This window comes from Candoia aspera, chromosome 2 (genome assembly GCF_035149785.1).
Source record: "Candoia aspera isolate rCanAsp1 chromosome 2, rCanAsp1.hap2, whole genome shotgun sequence".
Taxonomy (NCBI): domain Eukaryota; kingdom Metazoa; phylum Chordata; class Lepidosauria; order Squamata; family Boidae; genus Candoia; species Candoia aspera.
In genome coordinates this window covers 186077813-186105287 of record NC_086154.1, presented here as the reverse complement: position 1 = coordinate 186105287, position 27475 = coordinate 186077813, and the positions used below count along the sequence as shown (strand labels likewise).

At 37.8% G+C, this 27475-nt stretch overlaps 1 protein-coding gene across 1 annotated transcript in view; it reads left to right on the top strand.

The window, feature by feature from the left end:
• The window catches only part of ADAMTSL1 (ADAMTS like 1), a 588401-nt gene that overhangs the window by 483853 nt on the left and 77073 nt on the right, over positions 1-27475 (top strand). The window contains exons 14-16 of the mRNA XM_063295031.1: positions 941-1025; positions 16337-16626; positions 26458-26587. Of these exons, the coding sequence (XP_063151101.1) occupies positions 941-1025; positions 16337-16626; positions 26458-26587 (505 nt within the window). The remainder of the gene's footprint in view (positions 1-940; positions 1026-16336; positions 16627-26457; positions 26588-27475) is intronic.

Below are 27475 nucleotides of genomic sequence, written 5' to 3'. Positions count from 1 at the left end.
TAGAAGGGCATCGCTGAACAATTTTAGTTTCTGTTTGTTGAACCATCACTCATCACATCTGTATTTTCTTCTCAGTCATAATAAGCTATCAAAGTGGAATATAGCAGAACTCTTTTTATAGATTTTAAGAGTTATTATGACTTTTTTTCACCTTCAACCAAGCAATGCTGAAGTGCCTAGACCTGCTAACTTGGGATCACTTTGTACGTTTCAAAGAAAGTATACTTGTATACTTCCCGTCACTAGTAATAATCATCTTCCCCATTCTGGAGGTTTCCAGATATATTGAACCAATATGAAAAGAGAAAACTCGCATCTTTCACACTGGGAAGTGTATGGGCAATGTGAAGCCTATAAATTTATTTGACAGAACTGTGCCAAACATAAAGAGACCACAGAATAAGCCAAGATAGGAACATATATTTTGGCTCACATGCAACCCCTATGCTTTTCCTTTTGCACAATCAAATAAATTAGGCAGTTTTGAATGAAGTGTAGTGCCCATCTTCTAAAGCAAGAAATCTACAATTAACTATAATTTGCCTATGTTTTGAAGTTGGTTCAACATCTTGACCTTTTCTAAAATTATTAACCATACTGTTCTGATTTAGATGAAATAGGAAACTACAGTTAATTGAAGAAGTGCTCATTTTCCTGCTTCCCTTGTAGGAAGAGAGCAAAAGGCAGTATGCCTAGCCAGAAGGCTCATTCCTATCTCATCTTATTAAATTTAGGTATGATGGTGTGAAATAACATTTCAGGAAGCTTTATACTGTGCAAGCATTTTCTATGTACACTAATGAGTGGATTGGCAGATACTTAGCAAATATGGAATAAAAGCAACGTAATTCCCCTTTAGATAAGTTACAATAGTGGATTAAGTTTTTCAAAAGTACATTATTTTTGCATGTTTCCTATTTCCCTGTCATTATTTTCCTAGAAAAACTTCCTGTTGAAGCTAAACTGCCATGGTACAAGCAAGCTCAAGAGTTGGAAGAGGGAACAGTGGTATCCGAAGAACCAGCGTAAGTCTTAGACATGATTTGCTGGAATCATGACACTTGAGGGTCCAAGCAGCACACTGCAATTATATATGATGTATGAATTACAATGTGAAATAGACTTAAATCTACCTGAAGCTAAAGTATTTTATATGGATTTCAAAATCCTATCCAATCTGTATTGTCCTTACCAATGTATATTGCCTATAAAGAATTAAATCACAATCAATATGGTATAGCTTTGTGACTGGGTAATTAATTCATGGAAGTATTATCTTTAGGGGTCTGTACTCTTGTAGCAGCTTTTGTCATTTATACCTAATGTACTTCTCCTAAATGCTGATGTCTTCTTTTATTTTGGTTTAGTTGCTTGAATAGTACAGACTTCTCATGTGGTCATATGCTTTAAATTTCATGTTAGGTTTAAATCATTCATGTAACTCAACATGTTACTACAGACAAACCTCTCTCTTTGTGGCCTGCTGAAAGCTGATTTAGATGTTACGTTTCGGTCCTTAAGCATATAGTTGAGAAAAATTCAAGAATTGTATTTTGGGTTTCTCTGAGCTCATACAGTTCATCAGGTAGCCATCATTCCTCTATTTCCAATGTTCAGTTGAAAGTCCCAATGCTTGTATAGGAAAATGGCACTGTACAGAGTACAACAGGGGACGTTTGGGAAACTGAGAGCCAGTTTGGTCTAGTGGTTAAGGTGCTGGGCTAGAAACCAGACTGAGAGTTCTGGTCCCGTCTTAGGCATGAAAGCCGACTGGGTGACCTTGGGCCAGTCCCTTGCTCTCAGCCCAGCCCACCTCACAGGGTTGCTGTTGTGGGGAAAATAGGAGGAGGAAGGAGTATTAGGCATGTTTGCCGCCTTGAGTTATTTATAAAAATAATAAAAAATTAGGGAGAAAATCAAATCAAATAAATAAATAAATAAATAATAAACTGCGAGTACAGGGGCTTAATTTAGCAAAGCAGGAATCAGGGATTCTCAGGTCAGACAGAACCATTATGTAAACATGAAGCAAATGTCTCCATCTCTCAAGACCAAGAAAAGAACAACCAAAAGTCTACTGATGCAAAAGGAAAAGTGGAAAAGGTCTAGGACAGAGTTTCTGGAGAGTAAATATCTACTGATATGCCAGGTGAAATGTGACAACCAGATTTGAAGAGAACAAAAAATCTTTAAAGGAAAAAGCTAAGGGAAAAATACCGTTTTTTTCCCCAAAAGGTTTAATAACTTTTTGAAGGTCTTCTTTTCATGGTATTTTGATACGTGTTGCAAGACCATGAAGATAGCAAATTGGCTTCAATTTTTAAAGGAGCAGCTCAGAAAAATCAGAAGTACAGAACTGCAAGCAGATAGGAATGACTATTGAATGCATTTTTAAGATCAGTTTCTACCTTTCAACTCATATGTACATATGGATTTGATTCACTTTTCATTTTCTTCTAGAGGAAAATCTTAAAGATAATCAGAACACTACATTTCACTTTACCGAATGATGACATTTTAGATCTGGAATATATCTTTGTATATTATGCTGCTCGGTGTTTAAGCACCTCCAATCTTGACTCTTTCATGTATGCTTGATCTTCTACTGTACTATTGCTAGATTTCCTCCCATGCCAAAAACGTTATTTCCAAAGGTACCTACAAAAAAATCCAGACTTTTTCTACACACCTTGATCTACCATAAATAAAAGAGTGTTTCATTTCTCTATTATGGCATATGGACATTGCCATACCTAGAAAAGCATTTCTTCATTAACTCCTCTTATAATAATGCTTCACTGAAGTAGCACTACTCACACACAGAGACATACACACATGCACACACACATTACAGTGTTGTGAATCTCAATGAATCTAATCCCTACACTTTGTCTCCATATGGTTGCAATAATATGGAGAGGTAGACCAAGGGGAGTCAATCAGTTAAGCCTTTCCAGGAGAAATTTCCATTAGCCTGGCAAAAGTCACCTTGTGTGAGAGTTCCTGTTGTTCAAAATCTCATCTCTGCTTTGGACAACTCTGAGATTCTTCAGAAAGTGGGATCAGAAATGTTGCAGGAAGCAACTTTTTCCTGACCATTACAGGTCACAACTGAGCCATCAGAGTTAAATGCATCGTATAATACACCTCATAAATCTGTGTGGGACAGTTTTAAAGCCAATGAGGCTGTGACTCCCATGTCTATACTAGGAAACGATTTCAGAATTTCTTTCCTCTGATTATTAGAAAACTTTTTTTTCTCATCAACAGTTGAAGGATGTCACTAGGCTCCCTTGACTTAAAGGAATTTTTCCTCCTAGTTTCCATAAGAACTGCAATTAAGAAATTTCTCTTTATGTTTAGCCAAAAACTGCTTTTTTTACCAGCTGTCAAAATACATTTGTACACCATTTCATTTTTTAAATCTTTTCTCTAGCGTAATGAATTTTACTAAACGGACCCTGCTTTTGGAGATATGCAGCCACTCACAGTATCCACACCTTCATTGGCTGGGTATCACAGACGTCATGTCTGGTTGGTATGTTTTGCCACCATGCATATTAAGGAAAATCCCTTAAATTTGAAATTATATTCCATGGCAGCCTCAACTGCCTACCTGGCATATTTTCTTTTCTGGTGCAAATACAGGCCCATTTCATATCTGGCTTTATCTGTTTAACTATTTCAATATATTGTGATATATTTTGATAAAAATATAAACTCAAGTATTTTGTGGAGTCTGTACCTATTGTAAATTCTAATTTCTAACAGTAATCTATAAATAGGAAACCCATGTCGTCTTAGAATACAGTTCATAAATTCAATCTGAACTACATCAAGGGCCTTTTCAAGATCTAATGAAATTAGAACAGCCAATTCCAATTTATCTGCTGTCAGGTCTGTTGCCAAATGGATATTATCAGATGCTTGTGTATTTTTTATAAATCCAGCCTAGGATAGGTGAATTAAGGGCTATTACTTTCTGTGGTCTCCTGATGAGTGTTGCAGTTAATATCTCTGCTTAACATGGATGCTAAAATATTAATAGCATCCATGTTAAGCAGATATATTGGTCTATAACTTGCATATGTAGTAGGCTCCTCCATAGTTTTATGAGGCTTATATTACACTATGATTAAAGCATGACAAAGACTGTCATGCTTTAATCATAGTGTAATATAAGCCTCATAAAACACTGGAGGAAATGTACAGAGATTAAATGATTGATTATGTATTTCTAACTAAGTGCCAATAAGTCTATAAAAGTTTTGTACCATTCAACTGGAAATCCATCAGGTCCAGGGGCTTTTTGCCATTTCATACATAAAATTGGATCTGTACTTTCTTGTGACATTAATGGTTGTGCCATTTGATTTTGGGGGGGGGGCTACTGAGGAATCTACAACTTGATCTATCAGAGCAGGAGAAATAAAAAATAATCTATTCTAAAACAATTTTAATGTGCATGAAAAAAGAAAGTAGACTCTCTCTGTCAGTATTTCTCAAGCTTTGGAGCTTTAAGATGTATTGGGGAATGGCTGGCTGGGGGAATTCTGGGAATTGAAGTCCACACATCTTAAAAGTTCCCAAGGTTGATGAACACCACTCTATGTTTTGATTTTTAAAATGACAGAATTTTTATTAGCTTAAATTCCAATGTGTATACTTGCAATACTTTCCAATTTTGAGAAGAGGTAATGATTTCTTATCTTATTTCTATCTAAATTAAATTAAAATAGCTAGCATTAATAAAGTGTTAATAGTTTGCAGAATATAATTAGAAAAAAAATCTATGAAATACTTCAAAAGTGTTCTTGGTGGGGCCCTAAAAGTTGATCAGCCAACAATGACATTAGCCATCTTTATTGCTAAGGTCACTTCATTGTCACAATGTTCATATTCCACATCAATTTTAGAATTGCTCTTAAATTTAATAGCTACCCCACATGCTTTATTTGAACATTCACTAATACAGGCTTTTCCAGTCCGAGTCCTAGTTCTCAAGTTGTCCTTTAGGTAGATTATGTGCTTTTTGTAACAAATGATATCTGGCTGTAGTTTTTTCTAGCTTACAAATTTGTCACTTCTTAAAATCTGAGTCCATTTACATTCCAGCTGACTACTTTAGGTGTCATGTCTCCAAAGCATTTCGCAGGGTCATTTTCCCAGCATTATAGACAGTTCATACTGTAGCGAATGTAATAAATATCAATACATAAAAAGAATACATTTAAATAATGAATATGGATCTAAACTAAAAGAAATTATAAATAATACAAAAATAAAAAAGTGATAAAGAAAATACCTACCAGCTGTAGCAATATTTTAAAAAGCAAAACAAAAGGAAAGGAAAGAAAAAATAACTCAATTTTAAACCTCCAGTTTGGTTACTTCCTCCCCTCTTTCCCAACTATATATTATAATAGAAGCAATGACTATTAGAAAAAAAACAGTGGGGGGAGAAGAAGAAAAAAGGGCAAGATTGTTATTCATCAAATAAGGACAGCCAATAAGAATTCTCAGTAGTAAATGAATGTGTAAATGTTTTAATCTCTTCTCCAAGAGAAAGGTAGAAGATTGCTGGATTTTAAAAAAAATGTTTACTTTCTTGTTTTTTGCCAGTGTATGTTCCAAATCAAAGTCTTAACTTTAGCACTTTCAAAGGAAGATCTGGGTAAATCATTATTTTATTTCCATGCTATTTTAAGTTATAAACAGTGATCTCTGGTACAGGACTTAAACATGTAATAGTTATGAGAGCAGATCTTCATGAGGGATTGCCTCTTGCTCTTAATCTGTAAGTATTCAGTATCTCAACATCTGGCAGTATCTCACATCTGGCAGTGAGATTTCCTGAATACCTTCATCCATGCAAATTAACAAAAGCTTCTGCTGCTCTGAATCCAGAGATAAATTGATCATTTTTAAGCTGTTTCTGTTCCCCATGTACTTTAAATAGATAACTTGCAGATTTGTAAATGAGTTTGTCATGAAATTGTTTTTTACTTTTAAGGTCTTAATTCTAGTTTCATGAGAAATAACATCTCTTCAAGGTTTCCAAATCTGTATACATTTAAGAGCTTGAGCATTCACAGTTCTAGGATCTCCATGGACCCCACATATGCCATTTTCCAGACTGGCAAATCTGTCCATCTGTTTAGAAGCTGACTGGAATTTCAATATTAATTCAGAGCTTGTTGTTTCTTCTTTTTGGGATAGCAATACATCAAGGGTCAATATAGCTCAATCTAATTTGGCAGAATCTGGGGAGGGAGACATCACCCCTCCTCTTTGTCTAGGATTTCAATAGAGTGCATAAGGGCATCTAGCCCCCCTTCTTTGTTATCTGGAGTAGACTCTTAGCTCAAGATGACAGAGGGGGAAGCATCTTCTCCATTTTACAGGGCATCATATTAAAATAATGCTATGTCCAAGTTCTTAGGCCATCTTAAGTCTGTGGGCATAAATCACTCATGATTCAACTATCAATAATGAGCAATTTTGTCCACAGGATTGGAGCAAAATAAAGAGAGGCAACTGCTTAAGCAGCCATCAAAACAAGAAGTCTCCATCATGACTTCACTGATCCCTGATGCCCCTGTCCCTCCATGTAGCCCTTGCATTGCCACTGACCATGAAAGCATCATTTATTATTCTTCCTCCATTGCTGCTGCGCAAAAGATAAGCTAGGCACCTGAAGTACGTGCCTCCCACATAAAATGATGCTCTATTTCTTCCTTCACAGGACACCAGAAGTCCAGAAATATGCACAGTTCAATTGTGTACATCTACCACAACTAAAATACGAATGTGAAACTCTCTCTAGCTTTAAGAAACCTGTGCTGTAATAATAAGTTACATTGGGTTTCTTTGAAAAATAGATTCATGGCATCTTTGAAACAGAGATATTTTTATGTCATAAAAAGTATCTCTGACACAAGAAAGCTGGGCATGGCAGACATAAAATCCAGTGAGTTATTATTAAAATGGGCCAAAGTACTCCTCAGGAGAATAATGAATACACATGAAACAAATATAATAATTTTTTAACTTGTGTCCTATATTTGAACCTGAATGTTTCCCAAGGCCTGAAAAATATTTCAAGGGTTCCTCCAGGGTCAGAAAGTTGAGAAAGGCTGGGTTAGATGCTTTTTGGATACTGTCCTCCAAATCAAGAATAGACGAGATACTGAATACTTACAGATTAAGAGCAAGAGGCAATCCCTCATGAAGATCTGCTCTCATAACTATTAAATGTTTTCTTTACAGATTAAATTTACTGATATATAATATGCTCATTCCTACAAACCACACGTTTTTCTTAAGATGAGCAGATGTAAAGTCTGTAAGTGCAGAGGTTCTAGATGCTCATAAAAGACACTGAGTAGGTGATTAATTAAAAGTGGACTTCATTTGTAACTGTCCCTTTAAGACACAGGGGCTTTGTTTGGAATTTGCTACGCCAGGAGTGTCAAAAAGGACAGGTTGGCCACACAGTATTGCAGGTGTGATCCCCATGAAAAGAGGTGGGTTTCAGTCATACAGTTGAGGCTGCCATCTTGAATTGCTCATTCCCTCCCCACATGGACGCTCCTGGTGTAGCAAATTCCATGAAGCTTCAGTCCACTGCAGTCCAGAAGGGAGAGGATAAATCCCATGCAAAGTACAGGTCTTTTGGCTGCAGAGAAGCTACTGGGGGGAGGAAAGCGGCAGCCTTGGCAGTTTTATTGGCAGGGCATGCACAGCAGTCACTGTTTTCCAGATGAGATGTCCTTAGAGCAGCCTTTCTCAACTTTATTCGTTTCATGGCTAGGCCTGTATCTATGCGTTAACAGTGTTTCCTGAACTAAAAATAACGAATGAAACTTACCCCTTTAATGTGAAGTGGCCAGAATTTGAAATAATTTTTTCAATAAATCATGATCTCCCAGGGAACCCGTAGTGACCTCTCGCGGAACCCTAAGGTCCACAGAACCCTGGTTGAGAAACCCTGCCTTAGAGAGAGTAAAGCTGAGCAAAATTCCTTCAGCCTCCATTTTTGTTAATTCCTCTAGTCCTTTGGCTACTTGCACCCCATTCTTCAGCTTCTTAACTGCTGAACAGGGGAGAAAGGTTAACCCTAGGCTTAACACACGCTTCTTCTATGCCAGTTGTCCTAACAGCTTCTGGATGCCTTCTCCAAGATGATTTCCATAGCCCCATCCGTGGCCCCAGGGCTTTGATTACACACAGCAGCCATCTTGACTTTTTTGCAGCCTGTTAAGACTAGATGAGAAAAAGTTGGGGTATTTCCAAGGAGTTTGGTGCTCCCAATCACCACACAGATGAATCCTAGCAGCTTCTGCCCTCCCAGTTACAGTATGTTGACATTTGAAAAACTCTGCTGTAAAAAAGGAGATTTGTACTGTATGCCTCCATAGGTTCCAGTGCATTTGGGAGGCTAATTTAATAGCCTTTCTGCAGCTTGAGCTGCACCATTCAAACTGGAATGGTTTTCATCGGATTTGTTTTGTTAGAGAGTTTTAGACGCAAAGAGTTTAAAAGATTTCATTTTCAAATGCTTAAAAAAATATTTTGTATGCTAACAATATATCCAGCTTTTAATATTTTGCCATAAATAGTGTGGTGAGAGCTGTAAAAATAAAATTTTAAAAACTGAAGGAAACAAACAGTAGTATCTGGATACCAGATGGCATTAACCAAGTGATGGTACTGATTCAGTAAGGAAAAAAAATTCTGGCATGCATCTCTTGAGTCAAATTCACAAAGAATAACATGGTTGAAAAAAGGCCTAGAACCAGCAGCTGCTGCTGTTGTTGTTGTTGTTAGTTGCCGTCGAGTCGTTTATGACTCATGGTGACCCTATGTACTGTATAACAGAACGAAATGCTGTTTGGTCTTGCGCCATTGCGCCATATGCCTGACTGTTCCAATGTTTACATCCATTGTTGCGGTAATTGTATGAATCCATCACATTGAAGGTCTTCCTCTTTTCCGCTGGCCCTCAACTTTACCAAACATGATGTCCTTTTCAAGCGATTGGTCTTTCCTGACAATGTGCCCAAAGTATGAGAGTCTAAGCCTAGTTTTCTTCACCTCGAGGGGTCATTCTGGTTGTATTCCTTCTAAAACTGATTTGTTTGTTCTTCTGGCAGTCCATGGTATTTTCAATAATCTTTGCCAACACCACAATTCAAATGCATCAATTCTTCTTCTATCTTCCTTTTTAATGTCCAACTTTCACAGGCATATGTGGCAATTGAGAAGACCATGACATGAGTCAGACACACCTTTGTTTTTAAACTGACATCTTTACTTCTGAAAACTTTAGATAGGTCTTTGATGGCAGATTTTCCCAGCGCAATACGTCGTTTGATTTCTTGATTACTACTTCCCTTGGCATTGATCGTTGATCTGAGTAGACTGAAATTGTTGACGACTTCAATTTCTTCTCCATTTATTATGACATTGTTTATTGGTCCATTTGTGAGTGTGTTCATCTTCTTCACGTTCAGGTGTTGCCCTGACTAAGCAAGAACCACGCCGAGACGAAGAAGTCTCTAGTGCTTTATTATTGCTATAGTAGAAAATCCTACCAAACTGAAGAAGCATGGGAAAACCCAGACAGATAAACCCCCAAAAGTCAAGACGGGTCTGTTCTGTGTCCCTTTGAATGACAGCTCAAACTCTCTAAACTATGCATGTGTTTTTGCCCCTGGATAGTGGCCCCCTCCTGTTCACCATCAGTACTCATGACAGGTGTAGTCCGTACTGCTGACTACAATCTTTGATCTTCATCAGCAAATACTTCAAGTCTTCTTCACTTCCAGCAAGTGAAGTTGTATCATCTGCATATCGCAGGTTGTTAATGAGTCTTCCACCAATTCTGATACCCGGTTCTTCTTCGTACGTTCCTGCTTCTCAAATTATTTGTTCAGCGTACATATTGAATAAGTAGGGTGAAAGTATACAAGCTTGCCGCACTCCTTTTCCAATTTTGAACCATTCGGTATCACCGTTTTCTGTTCTGACGACTGCCTCTTGATCTGTGTACAGGTTCCGCATGAGTATAATTAAGTGCTCTGGAATTCCCATTCTTTGTAATATTAGCCATAACTTGTTATGGTCCACACAGTCAAACATATTTGCATAATCAGTGAAACAGAGGTAAACATCTTTCCGGTATTCTTTACATTCAGCCAAGATCCATCTGACATCAGCAATTATATCTCTCATTCCATGTCCTCTTCTAAATCCAGCCTGGACTTCTAGTAGTTCTCTGTCAATGTAAGGCTGCAAATGTTGTTGAATTATTTTCAGAAAAATTTTGCTAGCATGTGAAATTAATGAAATTGTTTGATAATTTCCACATTCTGTTTGATCTCCTTTCTTTGGAATGGGTATGAATATGGATCTCTTCCAGTCAGTTGGCCAGGTCATTGTCTTCCAGACTTCTTGATATACTTCTTGACATTAAAAAAAGAACCTGGCTGTAAGCAAGCCTGGTCTAACATTTAATAAGGTTTGCTGCTGATTCTTCTATGTCAAGAATCGGCAGCAAACCCTATTAAATGTTAGACCAGGCTTGCTTACAGCCAGGTTCTTTTTTTTAAAATGAACTTTCTTGATATTTTCTACCATAAGGATCCAAAGGGGTGGTTGTCCAGGTATGAACTACTCTCATCTCGCCAGTGCCAGATCTCCTATTAGGCAGACTGAAAGCACTGCCCCTAGTGATCCTCCTGAGGGCTCCCCCAGCCATTTTTTCCTTTTAGGGGTGAGGACCCTGCCTCCTTGCACTCCTTAAGCTAGCCTGTTGCTCTCCTTCACAAGTGCCCTGGACACAGCCTCATTGCCAGTGTTGAATGCCGACAAGTACAGTTAATTTGCATATTCCTGGTGTATTCTGGGAAGTGAACAGAAGTCAATGTGTACTATAGTGAAGTTAGAAATGTCTGACCAAGTCAAGGTGATGACTTGTAGGCTCACTCATGCGGATAATTCACATGAGTGAATTGGGGTATTTTGGGAAATGAACAGAGGTCACTGTAACCTGTAGTGAAGTTAGACTTTCTGACCAGCTCAAGGTACTAACTTCTCTATTAACTTGAAGAAATGATTTGTTTTGCTTATCTGCTATCAAGTTAATAAGTAGATTTTCTCTGGAATATTTCTAATCGGGTATTCCAGTGGCTTATTTATTGTTACTGTGACTAAGTCAAGCCTTATTGTTGTTCTTTTTTTTCTCCTTGCTGTGGTGGAGGTTGTCTAGGGAGCTGGTTCTTCATGTCGTGTGTCTGAAGTAGAATAATTTGAGCCAGGTGGATGGTTTCTCCAGTGAGAACTCTGGGCTGATCTATTTAGTGGTTCGTGTGTTTGATTTCATGGTGTTCTCAGGAGTCTTCACCAAAACCAGTGTTGCTTGTGTGATTCTGATAATTTGAATACTTCTGGTGTATTCTGAGGGGGAGGGGGTTGAACAGAAGTCCCTGTGAGCTTTAGTAAAGTTAGACTTGTCTGATGAGATTGAGTTAATGACCTACAGGCTAATTTGTGGGTTAATTTGCATATTCCTGGGGTGTTCTGGGAAGTGAACAGAAGTCACTATAAGGTATAATAAAGTTAGTCTTGTCTGACCAGCTCAAGGTAAATAACCTCCACATTTATTCATGGAGGTAATTTGCATATGCCTGAGGTATTCTGGGAGGTGAACAGAAGTCATTGTGAGATTAGTTTTGTCTGACCAGCTCAGTGTAATGACTTGTAGGCTAATTCATGGGAGTCCTTGGTGCTCTCTGAGCTATAATGTTTGTTTGCAGCCATTTTATTTTTGATGCTGTCGCCTGGTTGGATAATGGAATGTCTACAAATAAACTTCAGCTTAGAAGGTACCAAGGTCCCCACTGTTCAACCCTGAGCTGTGAATATTCTCTATTGTAACTCATGGGAATAATTTACACATTTGTGTGGTATTCTGGGAAAGAAATTGAAGTTTGATTTATATCATGATTTTGTCTGGTTTCTTACAACTCTGATAAAAGAAATTCAAAATATTATGTCTGGATGTAAGATCTCTTAGGAGTTATGTGGACATTGTAGGAGGAGAGCTATTTTAGCCTATGATGACAAAAAAATCAGGAGTCTGGTAGCATAATGTCTTTTTTAAAAAAAATGTTAGAAAAGGTGCTACGGGGTTCTGATTTTTAGCTGTTTTGTGGGAAGTGTTTACTGTAGTTTAGGGATAGAAAAAAGAGTATTTCCAACCACTGTAATGTTCATAAATGCTTATCTAGATCTCTATTTTGCTTTTGTATTAAATTGTTTTTTAACAATGAAAAAAACATCTGCATGGAAATAATCAGGAATGGGTAACCATTGACCTTCTTCCAGAAATGTTTGGCTAGTAATCATTTTAAACCACTGACAAAAAGATCTGTCCCTCTCAGAAGAGCAGGGAAGAAAGAAGAATGTATGTGAGACAGAACGAAATGGCAGAAAAGGAGAGAAAAACTGAAGTAAGAAAGAGAAGGTGGCCCAGTCCACTGCCAGAATATGGTCCTGAACAAAACACCTCTAAAAGAATTTCTACTTCCTGAGAAAAACTGCTTTCCCACCATCAGTCACAGCTCCTTATTCTCACCAATCCTTTCCCACATGGACCTATCTTTCACCTAGAGAAATTTGTCCATCTCTGGGCTCCTTGTCAGAGGAATCACTGATACAGGTTCCTACATATTATTTCTTAGAAGTTGAAATGGAAGGTGGGGTGAAGAACAAGGCGTCGTTTATCTTTTGGCATAGAGGTGTTCTATGATTGTCCACACTCAACATAATAAGCATGTTGTGAAAATGTCAATAATTTCAAATGAGCTCACTCACCCAAAAAGTTGGGCATCCTTGCTTTAGAGGTAGCATAAAATTATATAAAAAGGTCTTGTCTGATATATTTAGGCTTGGACTCATCTGTTCGTAAATTGCTCTGTAAGACTGTTATTGTAAATATTAATGACTTGGTCCTCCAAGTGAAGTTTGAGCATCAGAATTCAGTATTCCAGTTTTTTTGCCGATGGTAAAAAAAAAATTGTTCCAAATGATGAACCTGCAGCCTTTGAGATATTGCACAGTGCTATGTAAATTCTTATTCATATTTATCTGGAATAGAAGAAAATACATTTGAGAAATTGAGAAAAAAGGCACTTCAGTCAGTACTAAAATGTTTAATAATTATATTATTGTTTACATTTTTTTATATTTAAAGGTATATTTTTCCTCTTGTGCTTTCTGCTGCTTTCATTCAGATAAGAGATTACAAGTTAACTGTCCATGGTGGTTGTCTGTTGTCCATTGAAACAATTAGGGAAGCAAACTAATCGTGATCAAATTATATGCTCCTTTTTCTTTTGACTTCTCCATTCTTCCTGTCACTATTTTCTCAGAATTTTAAACATGTTTTGCTGCACTCTGTTGTAGGGAATTTAAAAGAAAAGCTAATGTCATTGTTCCTACAAAGTAAGATAGTTATTCTCACAGTATCTGTTTAAAATAGCAGAGTCCATTACAATATTAGTTTATTAATGAGCTGATTTTTCTTTGAGGAGCCATATTTTTCAACATGGAATTTGAACCTGAAACCCATTTTTTTTCAATATTTTTCTGAAGGAAGAAATATCACAAGGAAAGGGGGCCTCAAAGTATGCAGCCTTGCTTTTATGCCAAAATTATAAATTGCTTAGGTAAAGGTTTCCCTTGACATTAAGTCCAGTCGTGTCCGACTCTAGGGGGCGGTACTCATCTCCGTTTCAAAGCCAAAGAGCCGGCGTTTGTCTGTAGACACTTCCGTGGTCGTGTGGTCGGCATGACTACACGGAACGCCGTTACCTGCCTGCCGAAGCGGTACCTATTAATCTACTCACATTTGCATGTTTTCGAACTGCTAGGTTGGCAGGAGCTGGGACTAGCAACCGGAGCTCACCCCGTCACGCAGATTCGAACCGCCGACCTTCCGATCGGCAAGCTCAGCGGTTTAACCCACAGCTTAGAAGTGCATAAAAAAAGCAGTCCAAGTGACCCTCAGTCCATAGAAGAAAAGGGAGCAGTTTGTTTTTGTTTAATTTCTCCAAAAACATTGTGTTCTTAATTGTTGTGCTTGAATGCTCATGTACTACAATAGAAAGGGCTGTGCAGCACTGTGGATTTAATTCCCAAAGGGCACTTCAGAGTGCATTGTGTATGTGTGTGAATGTAGCACCATTCCACCACTTTTTCAAGCAGGAACTGCCAAGCAATTCTGGAAAAAGCCACAGCTACTGTGGCTACTAGGCAGAGAGGTGGTACATTTGTATTCTCACGTACTGTGAAGCATCTTTATGGAAATTGGATCCAAAGCCTTGCACAGAGGGAAGCCAAGAAACGACAGGAGATGTTTATAAATACTGTGAAATTACAGTTGTGGAATAGCAAGTAAGTCTTTTTTGAAGCTGCATAACACTGAAAGCACATCCTATTTTGACCCTAATACTTTTAGGCTCTAAAATTTAGAATAAACCCTTTCAAATCAGCATGGAACAAAATTAAAAACTAATAAATACATGCACAAATTTTAGGGATTGTCATTTGTTTTTAACATGAAATAGAGGCAGAGAGTTCAGTTTGATCTACATGATGATTAAATACTGAGTTCCTTACTACATTAATTTGTGGCACTCCAAGAATTAACATAGTGATTCCAGTTTTCTAAAGTCAAGAATGTTTTTATCCAATTTCATAATCAGTGTAACCAGTACTTCTGATAACTTCCATTTATTCATAGCTCTGATTTGCCAAGAGTTTTAACTCCATATGGATTAATAAATTGTGATGTATTTTGTGAAGCAGAGAAAGTATTGTGCAATAGCTGAAAGGTAACACTTGCTTATAACCAACTTAGAAGGAGATGATAGATAGATAGATTAAACATAATTCCTATTCTTCCTTAAATTTAGCAAAGCAGAACTATCACTAGGCTTAAAAATATAGTCATAATTAGCAAATGTTGACTTTCTAATCCGAACCTGGTATAATGTATTGCTCTCTGCCCTACAAGTTTTCTTTATGCTTTGAAACCAGTTATTATGTAGTATAAACCTACATTTTTAGTCTCATAATTCAACATCCCAAATAACTGTTCAGGACACAGAAACCTCCTGATGATATTTCCTGTATTTCAGTTATGAATTATTATAGTACACGGTAACATCATTAATAATGAATATAGTTTTTGCAGTTGATCACACCTACTGGAAAAACATCTGTGTGTTTTGTTCTCATTATGGGCAAATGGGTAGTAGTGAGAAGAATATTTTTAATTTGTTTGCTGTGGGAACTTACTTTAATAAAGTCCTTCTGCCAAGAATGAAATTGTCACAATAATCATATAGGGTACAACACCTCTAAGAGGAATTCAGGGGAGTACAGAATTTTGAGACTACCCTTTCCTTAAGATCATCTCTCCCATTTTGCTCTGCTGGGAAATAAGACCAACTTTCTTCACAATGAAATGTTACATCTATGTTAGCAGTACGTTAGCAAATAAATAGAATGGGAGCTGGAATGGGAGCTTGCAGCATCAAGCAAGCTTTTATACTATTAACATTTATTATTAAAAGACAAGATTTTTCATTTGAAGCAGTTGCACAAAGGATGAAACCAATAGACAGATCTTTAGCTGTTTTAGCTAGAAATATACCAGTGTTCTCAAGGATAAGAACTAAACTTTTAAAAATGTTAGCAGCAGACTTTCAATGCCACTTTACGTTGTTTAATTTTTAATCTGTTGTATTGTTACTACATGCTTTACAGTTATTTGTGTTGTACACAGCCTTGGTGATATTTCTAGAAAGATGGTGCAAATATGGTAAATTAGCTAACCAGATAAATATTCCAAATGTCGAAGTTCTGTCTATCACACAAACACTTTAAAATTCTGAACCTCATCTCCACCCGAGATCATGTAGCTAAAGCAAATGGTAAGTATTAATGCACCCAACTGGACCCATTTGCCCACATCACTCCTTCCCTAGGTATGGGCAGCTGTCCTTAAAGTGCCTTTCTGTGCTCTCATAAAAATAAAGGCGGCTTTGAGATCTTCAGGAGCAGACCCATTGACCTTAGAGCAAAGGCTGTGTTCTGTAGTTAGTCTGAACCATGAGTATGCTTACCCTGAAACCAAGGACAGGACTTCTGTAGTTGCATCACTTGAAGAGAGGGGGCAGTGAATGACTTTGAAGTGTGTCTGTGCAGCCCATAGATTATTCTTACGTTCTGTCTTTCTCCTCTCACATTGGCTTTACTGTCACAGGTTTATTCCTGAGGACTGGTCGGCCTGCACTGTGACCTGTGGGGTGGGCATCCAGGTGCGGTTGGTGAAGTGCCAGGTGCTGCTATCCTTCTCTCAGTCTGTGGCAGATTTGCCCATTGATGAATGTGAAGGGCCCAAACCAGTGTCTGAACGAGCTTGTTATGGTGGTCCTTGCAATGGAGAAACTGGCGAAGAGACTGATCTGTTCTCTAGGGGCTCACAAGATTTTGATGAACTTTATGACTGGGAATATGAAGGTTTCACTGAATGCTCTGAGGCTTGTGGTGGAGGTGAGTTCAATTTGCAACTTCTTTCACTGCTACGTTTCATACACACTTGACTGTGTAATTAACTTGTTTGGATCCAGACTGTTTTTTGCATTTAGACTTCACTGAAATCAGCGTGACTTGAGTCATGTCTCCCTGATCCAGCTAACTTAGCCAGGATCCATCTCAAAGTCAGAGGCTTGAGATTTCAAACTATTTATTTCTTCTTCTTCCTTTTTTTTTATTGAAATTGCTGCAAAATGGTAGGAAGACTTGGTCAATGTTTAGCATATAGGATGTTTTATAAATTAACCTCACACTAATTCTCTAAATCCAATCTAGTTTCTTTCTACTCATTGAAATGTGTGTCAAGAAGCCCCTGAAATAATAAAATAATGTGGTGGTGGTATTTAAAAAAGGTTTCAAGTACAACCAGTGTTAATATCATTTAATAATATTATGTAGCTGTTGGACTACAACTGGGGAGACCAGGTGTAAACCTGCCCTCAGCTAAATATGTTCAGTGGGTGACTTTAGGCTGGTCTCAGCACTGCCTACCTACCAGGGGCATTGCATAGATACAAAGAAAGGAGATTCCCCACGTAAGCCAACTTAAGATGGTGGAAGGAAAACAGGGTGGTGGTGGTGATGTTAATAATAATAATAATGATACATGCATCAACTATTTCTATGTGCTCAAAGTTTTGCATTGTTATTCCTACATTATAGAGACTATTATAGAGAAAGGCAAATATATTTACTTTTGTAAGCAAAGACATGTAAATCTCAAGCAGCAGGGTTTTTTTTTCCTGAATCTACTGGTGACTCAGCAACTTTTAATACCAAATGATACCAGCTTGGACAGACTGGCAGGTTGGGACCGAGAGCGTGGCTTCCTGAGAGTTCATGCACTGAACCCATTGAAAGATGTCAAGCAATGATTCTACTCTCCGATTAGAGGTTATATTAGATATAAACAGTGCTTAATGATATTCCAAAACCATGGTCAGTAATAGCATCTCCAGCCTTCTCTTATCACAGAAAGCCTGGTGAAACCATAGCATCTATGGAGTATGGAACTGTGTGTTTAGAATGCTTACAATGCTGCTGTTCCTCCTTTACTCCTTGGTTTCTTACTGTTTTTCAGTTTTGCTGACAGACCTTCGTTGCACACCTCTCTTGTGCATCACAGCTAAAACTATGATATGGCTTGTAGAAAGGGTTTGCATTCTGGTTGTCATGTAGAAAGCAAAGAATACTTCTTTATGGTGATGTTCCATCTAGAGGCACCACACATTCTTGGGGCAACTGGCAATAGGATGGAAATTCTTTGGGGTTCTCCAAGGGCTATGCACTTTTCATAGATTATAGCCACTGGGCAAAGTTGCTGCAACACAGAGATTCCCATCAGCTTCACCAAAGTAGTCATAATGTGAGAATCAGCCTTCAATCTTCTTGTTTAAAAAGGAAGGGTGGCTCTGTAGGAGAAGTATTGGAAATGAGGTCCAGATGTAAAACCATTTTGAATTGAGAAGGTATCAAAATTCACAGCTGGGGTCTTTCATATGACTAACGTAGTAGCCTGCTTGTTTACATTTCCTGCTGACCACTTACATTTGGGGCAGAGAATCATGTTTTTAGAGAGAAAGGCTAAGACAGGAAGCATCAGGTGTCATTTACTTTACACTGCCTGACGTCTGCTTCATAAGCAGAGACATATGGATCTCAAGCACTGGGCTCCTGCATATGTATTTCTTTTTCCTGAATCTACTGGCGACTCAGCTGGTTTTGATAGCTTACCCCACTAAATGACATTAGCTTGGATTTAAAGGGGAGAGAAAAAACATATGGCAGAAATAACTAACGAAAAGACTGCCTGAAGCTAATAAACTTGGCACTTAAAGGAAAAGTTGAGTATCACTATTTTTGCCTGTTATGAGAATTGTTTGTTATACATGGTGTCCAATCCAAATTCCATTATTCTAGTATAATTGTTTATGGAGAGCTATGTACCTAACAATTCTAATCCCTAACTTCCTTAATTTCTCTAAAATACTTATCATCTTTAGCTTCTCTGAAACTGAGATTTACCATACAAAAATTATGTTTACATAATAAGTTGTAGCGTTTCAAAGGGTATGAATAAACTCTGTATAATAGGAAAGCCATTACAGAGTGAACTCTTTCAGACAGTTCATCCGTATTCCATTTCCTAACCACAGCAAGATGTAGTTTTTCTTTGCTACTTCGTTCTGAGATGCAATTAAGGAAACAGCTTCTTAAAGTGGCACAAAGGCTTTGATCTTTGCTACATCACAGTAGGAACTGGCCATACAGGTGGCAGTCCTGGGCATCAAACCTGCATCCAGGGCAGCTCACCTATCATAGCCCTCAAGTGTTATACTCAGTGCCAAATCCAAGTCAAAATAATTAAAAGATTAAAGATTAAAATAAGGTATAGCAAATAATGTTATTTGGCTGCACCGCTGGCCCGTTATCTCCCTCCCTTTCCCTAAAGGAAGTACAGAACCAAAAAGGATATCCCTACAGCTTCCAAGTAAACATATTTAGCTTGCTTGCAACAGCTTTGAGCAAAACCCATTCTAACTTGATCGTCTTGTGAAAATATGAGTAGGAGGATCCATTTTTGCAAGCACCTCAGTTTGAAGTTTTGCATTCATGCATCCCTAGTCATGCAGGTGTCGTCCTACTGAATGAAGCCTTCATGAGTAAATGAAAACAAAGACAGAGATTGTGGCTTGAGAGGATGATAGGTTAGGTTGATTAGGAAACTGAGAGATGAAATTACCATAGAACCACAGCATATGTTAAAATCAGAAAGTCCTATCATGATAAAAGAATGGCTTGTTTGATTGACAGTGATGTCAACCATCTCATCAGATGTACTGAGAGAAGTTAGAGAGGATACTGCATTTCTCATGCATTGCTATTACTAGTATCACATTATATACTGATTATGCAAATATAGCAAATGCCGACCACTTAATCTCAGACCCAGTTTTTAAATAGATACTTTAATGGTACTGAGTAAAACTGAAGGCGTACTGCCACTGGACTTTGGGGGATGTTTGTATTTATTATCCTGTCTCATGTTTGTTTATTGCACTCCATTTGTTCAGCTCAGCGTCTTACAATTGTTAGCAAAATGGCTGCCTTGCAGCATGTTTGTAGAAACACTTTCTGTTCAAATAATTAAAATGAAATAAATACATTCGAAATAATCTTACATGACAGATAAGTTAATTGTATTTTTTCTACTCTCCATAGATGAAATATAATAGACACAGAAGTAGGTTTTTCCCCTCAAAGGAATAGCAGCCAGAAGGAACTAATTAGTAATTTAGTCTATATTCAGTGGCTACGTCTTCCATCGCTGTCATCAAGTATCATGTAACAATTATGCTCTGCTGGTAGATATAAACATTGCAAATCCCATTTGATGGTATATTGAAAATGAATTAAAAGCTACTTAGATTCATATCATGCCCTATTCTCGCACCATGTAGCATTTTAATTTCCCAGTCATAAATTGGAGAGCTTTTCAAGGAAAAGTAAACTCAGCTTCATTATGTTAAAATTACCAATACTTTTTAGAACTTGAATCTCAAATACTCAAATTGGAATGACTGATTTTTTTTCTTTCCAATTCTGAGCAGCTTTTTCTCATTATTTATTACTGCATTGACTTAAAGCCTTTTTTTTCATCCTATTCTTCAGACAGAAAGTTTTCCACAGCAGCTTACATATAACCAGTGAAAGCAGAACAGTCTTTATTTGCAAACTTACAGTCTACAAGAAATGATACAAAAGGAAAAAGAAGAGTAAAGAAGGAAAAAGAACAAACCAAAGTTGGGAGCAAATCATAAAGTTAAATAGTATTTTTAATTCAAGAAAAGGAGCAGCCCAGAGCAGGAGCTTGTCCTACAGTTAAAGCTGTTGCCTAATTAAATAACTTGATTAGAAAAGAATATTTGGCTGCTTTATTATATATAATATATTTTTGTTTTAATTATTTTATATTATATTTATATTGTATTATGTTTTATATTATGTTTATAATATGTTTTAATCTTATTTATTTACAGTACTTATTATTTCTACTATTTCCCTTTAAAATAAATGTTGAAGCAGTTTATCATTAAAAATTACAATTACAGTTTTAAAAGAATCTATTAAAGCAATTATTCAGACGCATAGGTGATCACTGCAGAGTGGAAATAAAAAAAAATGGTTGTCACAGAATGCTGAAGAAATGCTATTTTGCACTTCGAATGAATGAACACATTGGACCAGTAGCTCAGTTATGAAAGGAGAATGAATACCAAGTTCTGTATGTTGTTGTTTATTCGTTTAGTCGCTTCCGACTCTTCGTGACTTCATGGACCAGCCTACGCCAGAGCTTCCTGTCGGTTGTCAACACCCCCAGCTCCCCCAGGGACGAGTCCGTCACCTCTAGAATATCATCCATCTTGCCCTTGGTCGGCCCCTCTTCCTTTTGCCTTCCACTCTCCCTAGCATCAGCATCTTCTCCAGGGTGTCCTGTCTTCTCATTATGTGGCCAAAGTATTTCAGTTTGGCCTTTAATATCATTCCCTCAAGTGAGCAGTCTGGCTTTATTTCCTGGAGGATGGACTGGTTGGATCTTCTTGCAGTCCAAGGCACTCTCAGAATTTTCCTCCAACACCACAGTTCAAAAGCATCGATCTTCCTTCTCTCAGCCTTCCTTATGGTCCAGCTCTCGCAGCCATATGTTACTACAGGGAACACCATTGCTTTAACTATGCGGGCCTTTGTTGTCAGTGTGATGTCTCTGCTCTTAACTATTTTATTGAGATTTGTCATTGCTCTTCTTCCAAGGATTAAGCGTCTTCTGATTTCCTGACTGCAGTCAGCATCTGCAGTAATCTTTGCACCTAGGAATACAAAGTCTTTCACTGCTTCTACATTTTCTCCCTCTATTTGCCAGTTATCAATCAAGCTGGTTGCCATCATCTTGGTTTTTTTGAGGTTTAGCTGCAAGCCAGCTTTTGCACTTTCTTCTTTCACCTTCATCATAAGGCTCCTCAGTTGCTCTTCGCTTTCAGCCATCAAAGTGGTATCATCTGCATATCTGAGATTGTTAATGTTTCTTCCAGAGATTTTAACTCCAGCCTTGGATTCCTCAAGGCCAGCTTCTCGCATGATGTGTTCTGCATACAAGTTGAATAGGTAGGGTGAGAGTATACAGCCCTGCCGTACTCCTTTCCCAATCTTAAACCAGTCTGTTGTTCCGTGGTCTGTTCTTACTGTTGCTACTTGGTCGTTATACAGATTCTTCAGGAGGCATACAAGATGACTTGGTATCCCCATACCACTAAGAACTTGCCACAATTTGTTATGGTCCACACAGTCAAAGGCTTTAGAATAGTCAATAAAACAGAAATAGATGTTTTTCTGAAACTCCCTGGCTTTTTCCATTATCCAGCGGATATTGGCAATTTGGTCTCTAGTTCCTCTGCCTTTTCTAAACCCAGCTTGTACATCTGGCAATTCTCGCTCCATGAACTGCTGAAGTCTACCTTGCAGGATCTTGAGCATTACCTTACTGGCATGTGAAATGAGTGCCACTGTTCGATAGTTTGAACATTCTTTAGTGTTTCCCTTTTTTGGTATGGGGATATAAGTTGATTTTTTCCAGTCTGATGGCCATTCTTGTGTTTTCCAAATTTGCTGGCATATAGCATGCATTACCTTGACAGCATCATCTTGCAAGATTTTGAACAGTTCAGCTGGGATGCCGTCGTCTCCTGCTGCCTTGTTATTAGCAATGCTTCTTAAGGCCCACTCAACCTCACTCTTCAGGATGTCTGGCTCTAGCTCACTGACCGCACCATCAAAGCTATGTATATCCAAGGAAATATACTGGGAAACAATCAAAACAATTTCAGCATGATTTGAAGCATCATTTTACCACCAAGGGAGGGAAAACACCTAATGTAATAATGCCAAACATTAGAGATGTCTACTAACATGAAGGGTAAAATTTCTTGGCTTAATATTTCATTTTCAAATCAGTCATTAGTATTATTTATCAATTTTTTCCCACAGTGGGAGAGTCTTTGAAATTATTTTTTTTTGTGTGTCTTAAGATGCTGAAAGCTACTGCCAAATTTAACTTGGTAAGTTGTTATGAATAGTGATGTTAGTAGATCAGAAAATGTTTCACAGTGATATGCTAATATTAAAGCATTTTGTGCACAGAAGTGTTTGTATATACTGTAGCTACAGTGAGAAGCTGTTGCACAAATGCCTTCCCCATGGATAATGGTCTTCAGAATGTTAAATATCACACTCAGGGTTTCAGTGATGATTTGAAAGGGATCATTCCTGCTTCATTTCAGCTGTAGTGTGCTATATTTCAGAGTTGATGTTGCCCTCATTATGTGCAACTTTGGGCACTCTACAACCCCTTCCTGAAACAAGGGTTGTTCATGCTGCTTCCTACACATTGTCTTGTATACATTACAGCAGTTGCATAAGATGGATCACTATCATCCCCATATGCAAGTCTGTAACCGAGAAAAAGTTAGTTTAAGATGGTGGAAGGTTGACTTGAACTGGAGATGTAAGTCAATGCAGCAATCAATAATAAGATTCGGAGCACAGAGTTTATTCACTGTTCTAATTTGACTCTGGATAGATGGATGGCTTACTATAGAAAACCACCAAGCATTTTTCCTTGCTATGAAATGCTATGTATAGCTCTTTTCTGTAATAATGAGAAGCATGTGAAGCATATCATGTGATTTCATATATTATACAGCATCTGTTTGCCAAAGATGCACATATGACAAAGAACTGGAAACAATTCCAGTGCTCTGACCAGTGTTTCCATACGTTACACGCTTGCAAACATGCAGTTGTGGCGTTCATACTTGACTATTTTAAGCATACACCTAAACCTGTACTTTTGTGAGCTTTAGTTTACTTTTGTTCCTATTATTTAGGAACAAACTAATAGGAACAAGGGAAGCCTTTTTTTTTACGTTGCTAATTCATAAATTATAACTCACCAATAGGATGCTGGTAAGTTATAATTTATGAATTAGGCCTTTTTCTGTTCATGGCAACTTTCCATTTTCATAAGGCTGTTCTGTCCTGTTTTGAAATCTCACAGTGATAAAACTCCCAACAAAATCACATTCATAATGTCTCCTTTCCACACAATTTGAATTTTTGTGTGTATTGTATCCCAAAATACTCATTTGCCTGCATTTTATATACAGTTCTATGTATTTTTTTTTAAGCCAAGAAATTTAAATTTGGTGAAGCTCATGAACAAACGTTTATGGCATTCTGTGTCTTTGTTGCAATACTGCAAAATCAGGCTAGAATGGAATAAAGCAAAATAAGGCATAACGATTATGAGAATTTTGTTAAAATATGAAGTTATTTTGACCACTAATGCTTTGACCCATCACAACAAAAAGGCATGTTGTTTGTTTTAAACTTTGGCCTAAAAAAATAAGTCAGTGTGTTGATACTCTGTACAGAGGGCCATGTTATTTTTTCTCATTCAGCATCGTTTTTCAAGCTTGCTTGATGCTTTTATAAACATTCTGTCATCTTCAAAAGATTTTGATGCTTCAATGAATTGAAGTACTGTGCAGCTTCTTCTACTACACTCTTTTTTAACTCTAGTGGTAGAGGTGATGCCAAAGGTTTAACCCAAGTTAAACATCACCAAGTAAATCTTGAAATTACGGTCAGATGACCTTTGAACGGTGTGACCAGACATCAAAGGCAGTTCGTGCACATTGTGTCACCGAAAAGGGAATACCTAGCATCTGGTTTCCTGAGGCCTGGGACAGGCTGCTTATTCCAGCACTAAAGCAATAATGAAGCCACTGGTGGGCTGCAGTGGATTTGCATATTTTAGCTTCCCTTAATATAAGTGTCCTAATATTGGGGGGATGGTGTGCTTGAAATCTGTCAAGACATTATTAGAGGATACAGTGCTCAGGGGCTTCTTCTAGAATTCATCTCAAAGTATAGAAACTTCCGAAGTGTTCTAGAAGATCATAGGGGATGAAGGAGACAGAATTATGGGTTGAGTTTTCTTTTTGATCTGTCTTTTGATTTCTGAAATTATATTGCCCATTGACAGTGGATTTTTAAGGTTGTCTTCAGAGCCACAAATGATGGAAGCATGTGTAATTTGTTTTTACATAAAGGGTTATGACAGAAGAAAGGAACGTCATGAGATCTCTGGGCTGGATGCAGTCTATAGGGCTCTCATTTCTAGTCTGCATGCACATTTCTGCTGTTTAATAAAAGTTTCCTTTGGTGGCAAGCAAGATTCCTTAAACACAGTAGACATCAATGGCTTTTTCATATGGAATTGTTGCTGGGAAGGGAAAGACTAATCTTCTGTAATTAAAAACCCTAATCACTCTGTGAGAATAGGTGGCCATAGCTGATGACGCATGTGTCATGATGCCATTGCACAAATGGCACAATTACATTATGTCTGACCCAAGAATTTAAGATAAGTTCTTTGCATCATGGTATCACTTGTCATGAAGTGTCCCTTCCCTGCCAGCACCAGTGCCTGCATGGGGTTTCTGAAGGCAGTCACTTCTGGGCAGCAGAAAAAAAACAGACCTCCTTTAAAAATCTCACATACCACACGCACGGTAATAAGGGTGTTTTTTTTAAGCTTCCTTTGATAACTATTTAGGTATGGGATGAAAAATGGGAAGAGAGAAAGAATGAGTAGCAAGCAGAATGAAAGGTGATGGAAGAAGCAGAGCAGGACAGGAAAGAATAAAAAGCCACGTGTGGGAGTGAGTGTGAAGTAAGAGTATGTTATTGAATGTGCATGTGAGGGAGAGCATGGATGGTGGCCTGGGCAGTTGCTTCTGAGTCGTTTATATCCCTTTGGCTGAGTATATTCAGTACCATTCTTTACAATGGAGCAGTGAACTGAAAAATACCTTGAAGATAAAGACCTCTGCCAAATCTGACTAAACATAGGTTACAACTCATTATCAGGACTGCTCCGTGGAAGTGAGGGCAGCAAGGGACCCTGATCTCCATCCACTGTGCTTTTTTAGCTAGAGCTTTTAAAAATTACCTGTAAGCTTTTGCAGACAGATTTATTCATTTATTTATTCACATTTCCATTACTGCCCATCTCCCCCCAAAAGGGGGACTCTTGAAAGAAAGACTTAAGCATTACCTGGATTAACTGGTTTCCTGTGCCATTTTACAAATACATTCATAGCTCTAGTTAGAATAAGATCCTCAAGCCATTTCAATCCCATCAAACTCACTAAAAGACAGTAAACTTGTGCTTTCTTTCTGGTGGCTATTTAGGGCTTCTAAATCTTCGTTCCATGTTCCATTTCTGCAGGCCCTGAATGCCCAATTACAGTGATATATGTGCTGCTATCTAGGACGCTAGCATTAATTTAGTGATGTATTTCACTTTAGAATGATAAATGTGAATTTTGTATTCCCTTTAGCTGCAGGCAATAGGGTTGCATCACTCTATTTCTTCCTAGGGGAAAAAAATAAACCAGCTACTGCATCTAATCAGGAAGAAAAAGGAAGATAATATTTCTCAGTTGTCTAGAAGACACTGCTACTCGATGGGTAGCAGCCGTATGTGATGCTGCCCCGTTGACACTAGGGAGAATCAGATTGCTTTCCTGGGGGCAGTGAGCTCCCAAGCTGCTCCAAAAGATCCCTTGTTAGTATCATGTCTGCACTTCTCTTTGCTGACTCTGTGCTTGGAATGCAGCCTGCAGGATTTTAAACATTAATTTGATTTAATTTGATTTGTGTGTACAGGTGTCCAAGAGGCTGTAGTGACTTGCCTGAATAAACAGACCAGAGAATTTGCAGATGAAAATCTGTGTGTGAGCAGTCGGCGCCCCCCACAGTTGCTGAGATCTTGTAACCTGGAACCTTGTCCCCCAAGGTAGGCTGCAGTTTGCTCTTTGCTTCTCCTACATATGGGTCCTCAGTGCCTTGAGAAGTAATTTGGATTTTGCCACGTTGTATTTGAAAGGCAGAGAAACTAACACAATTGGGAACATACTTCTTGGCATCTAGCAGAAATAACTGCACTGATTTAAAGTGAATTATTTTCCTATCCACCTTATTATATTCAGGGTTATTTCTAGGACAGTATGTATGTAAGTAATTGGGGACTCACATATTCCGCTCTACTATGGAATTCAGGATGTTCCCAATGTTTGTTCTGTTAGTTTCCAGGCTATTTGCCCATGCCTGAGTTGATGTGAATGGCAACAGTCAGAAGTTGCAAGGAAAATCAATTCCTTCACATACCTTATGTGGAACTGAACATTTTTTAACATATTAAATTGAATTGGAATGATTATATTCAAGGGTTTTTGTCCTATTATTCCTCAAAGCTTCTCAACCAATCACTCCCTAAAATTAGCTAATCCAGTCATCTGTAGGGCACCAGTTTAGCTAAAGTTGGTTTAGTCTAATCTTGTCATCCTGAGACAGTTTGTAAAAGACATTTGGTACATGACTTTGTAAGTGAAAAAATATCAGCAAGGATCCTGTAATCATTTTTCTCCTCAGTTTATATTTCCTGCTGATCATTGCTTCCATTTTCAAGCAAACTAAGGAGATGATTTTAGAAACCCAAACCCTAGAAGAATTACATCAGAGCAAGTGGTCATTAGATTACCATTTTAAAATAGTTTTGACACAGTCACCACCAGTAATGGCTTGACAAAAAGATGGCCTATACTTAAAAATGATTAAAAATGATTCTTGTCCCACCGTTTTTCTCAGTAAATTGCCAAATTCATATGTTAAATGTAAATGATGC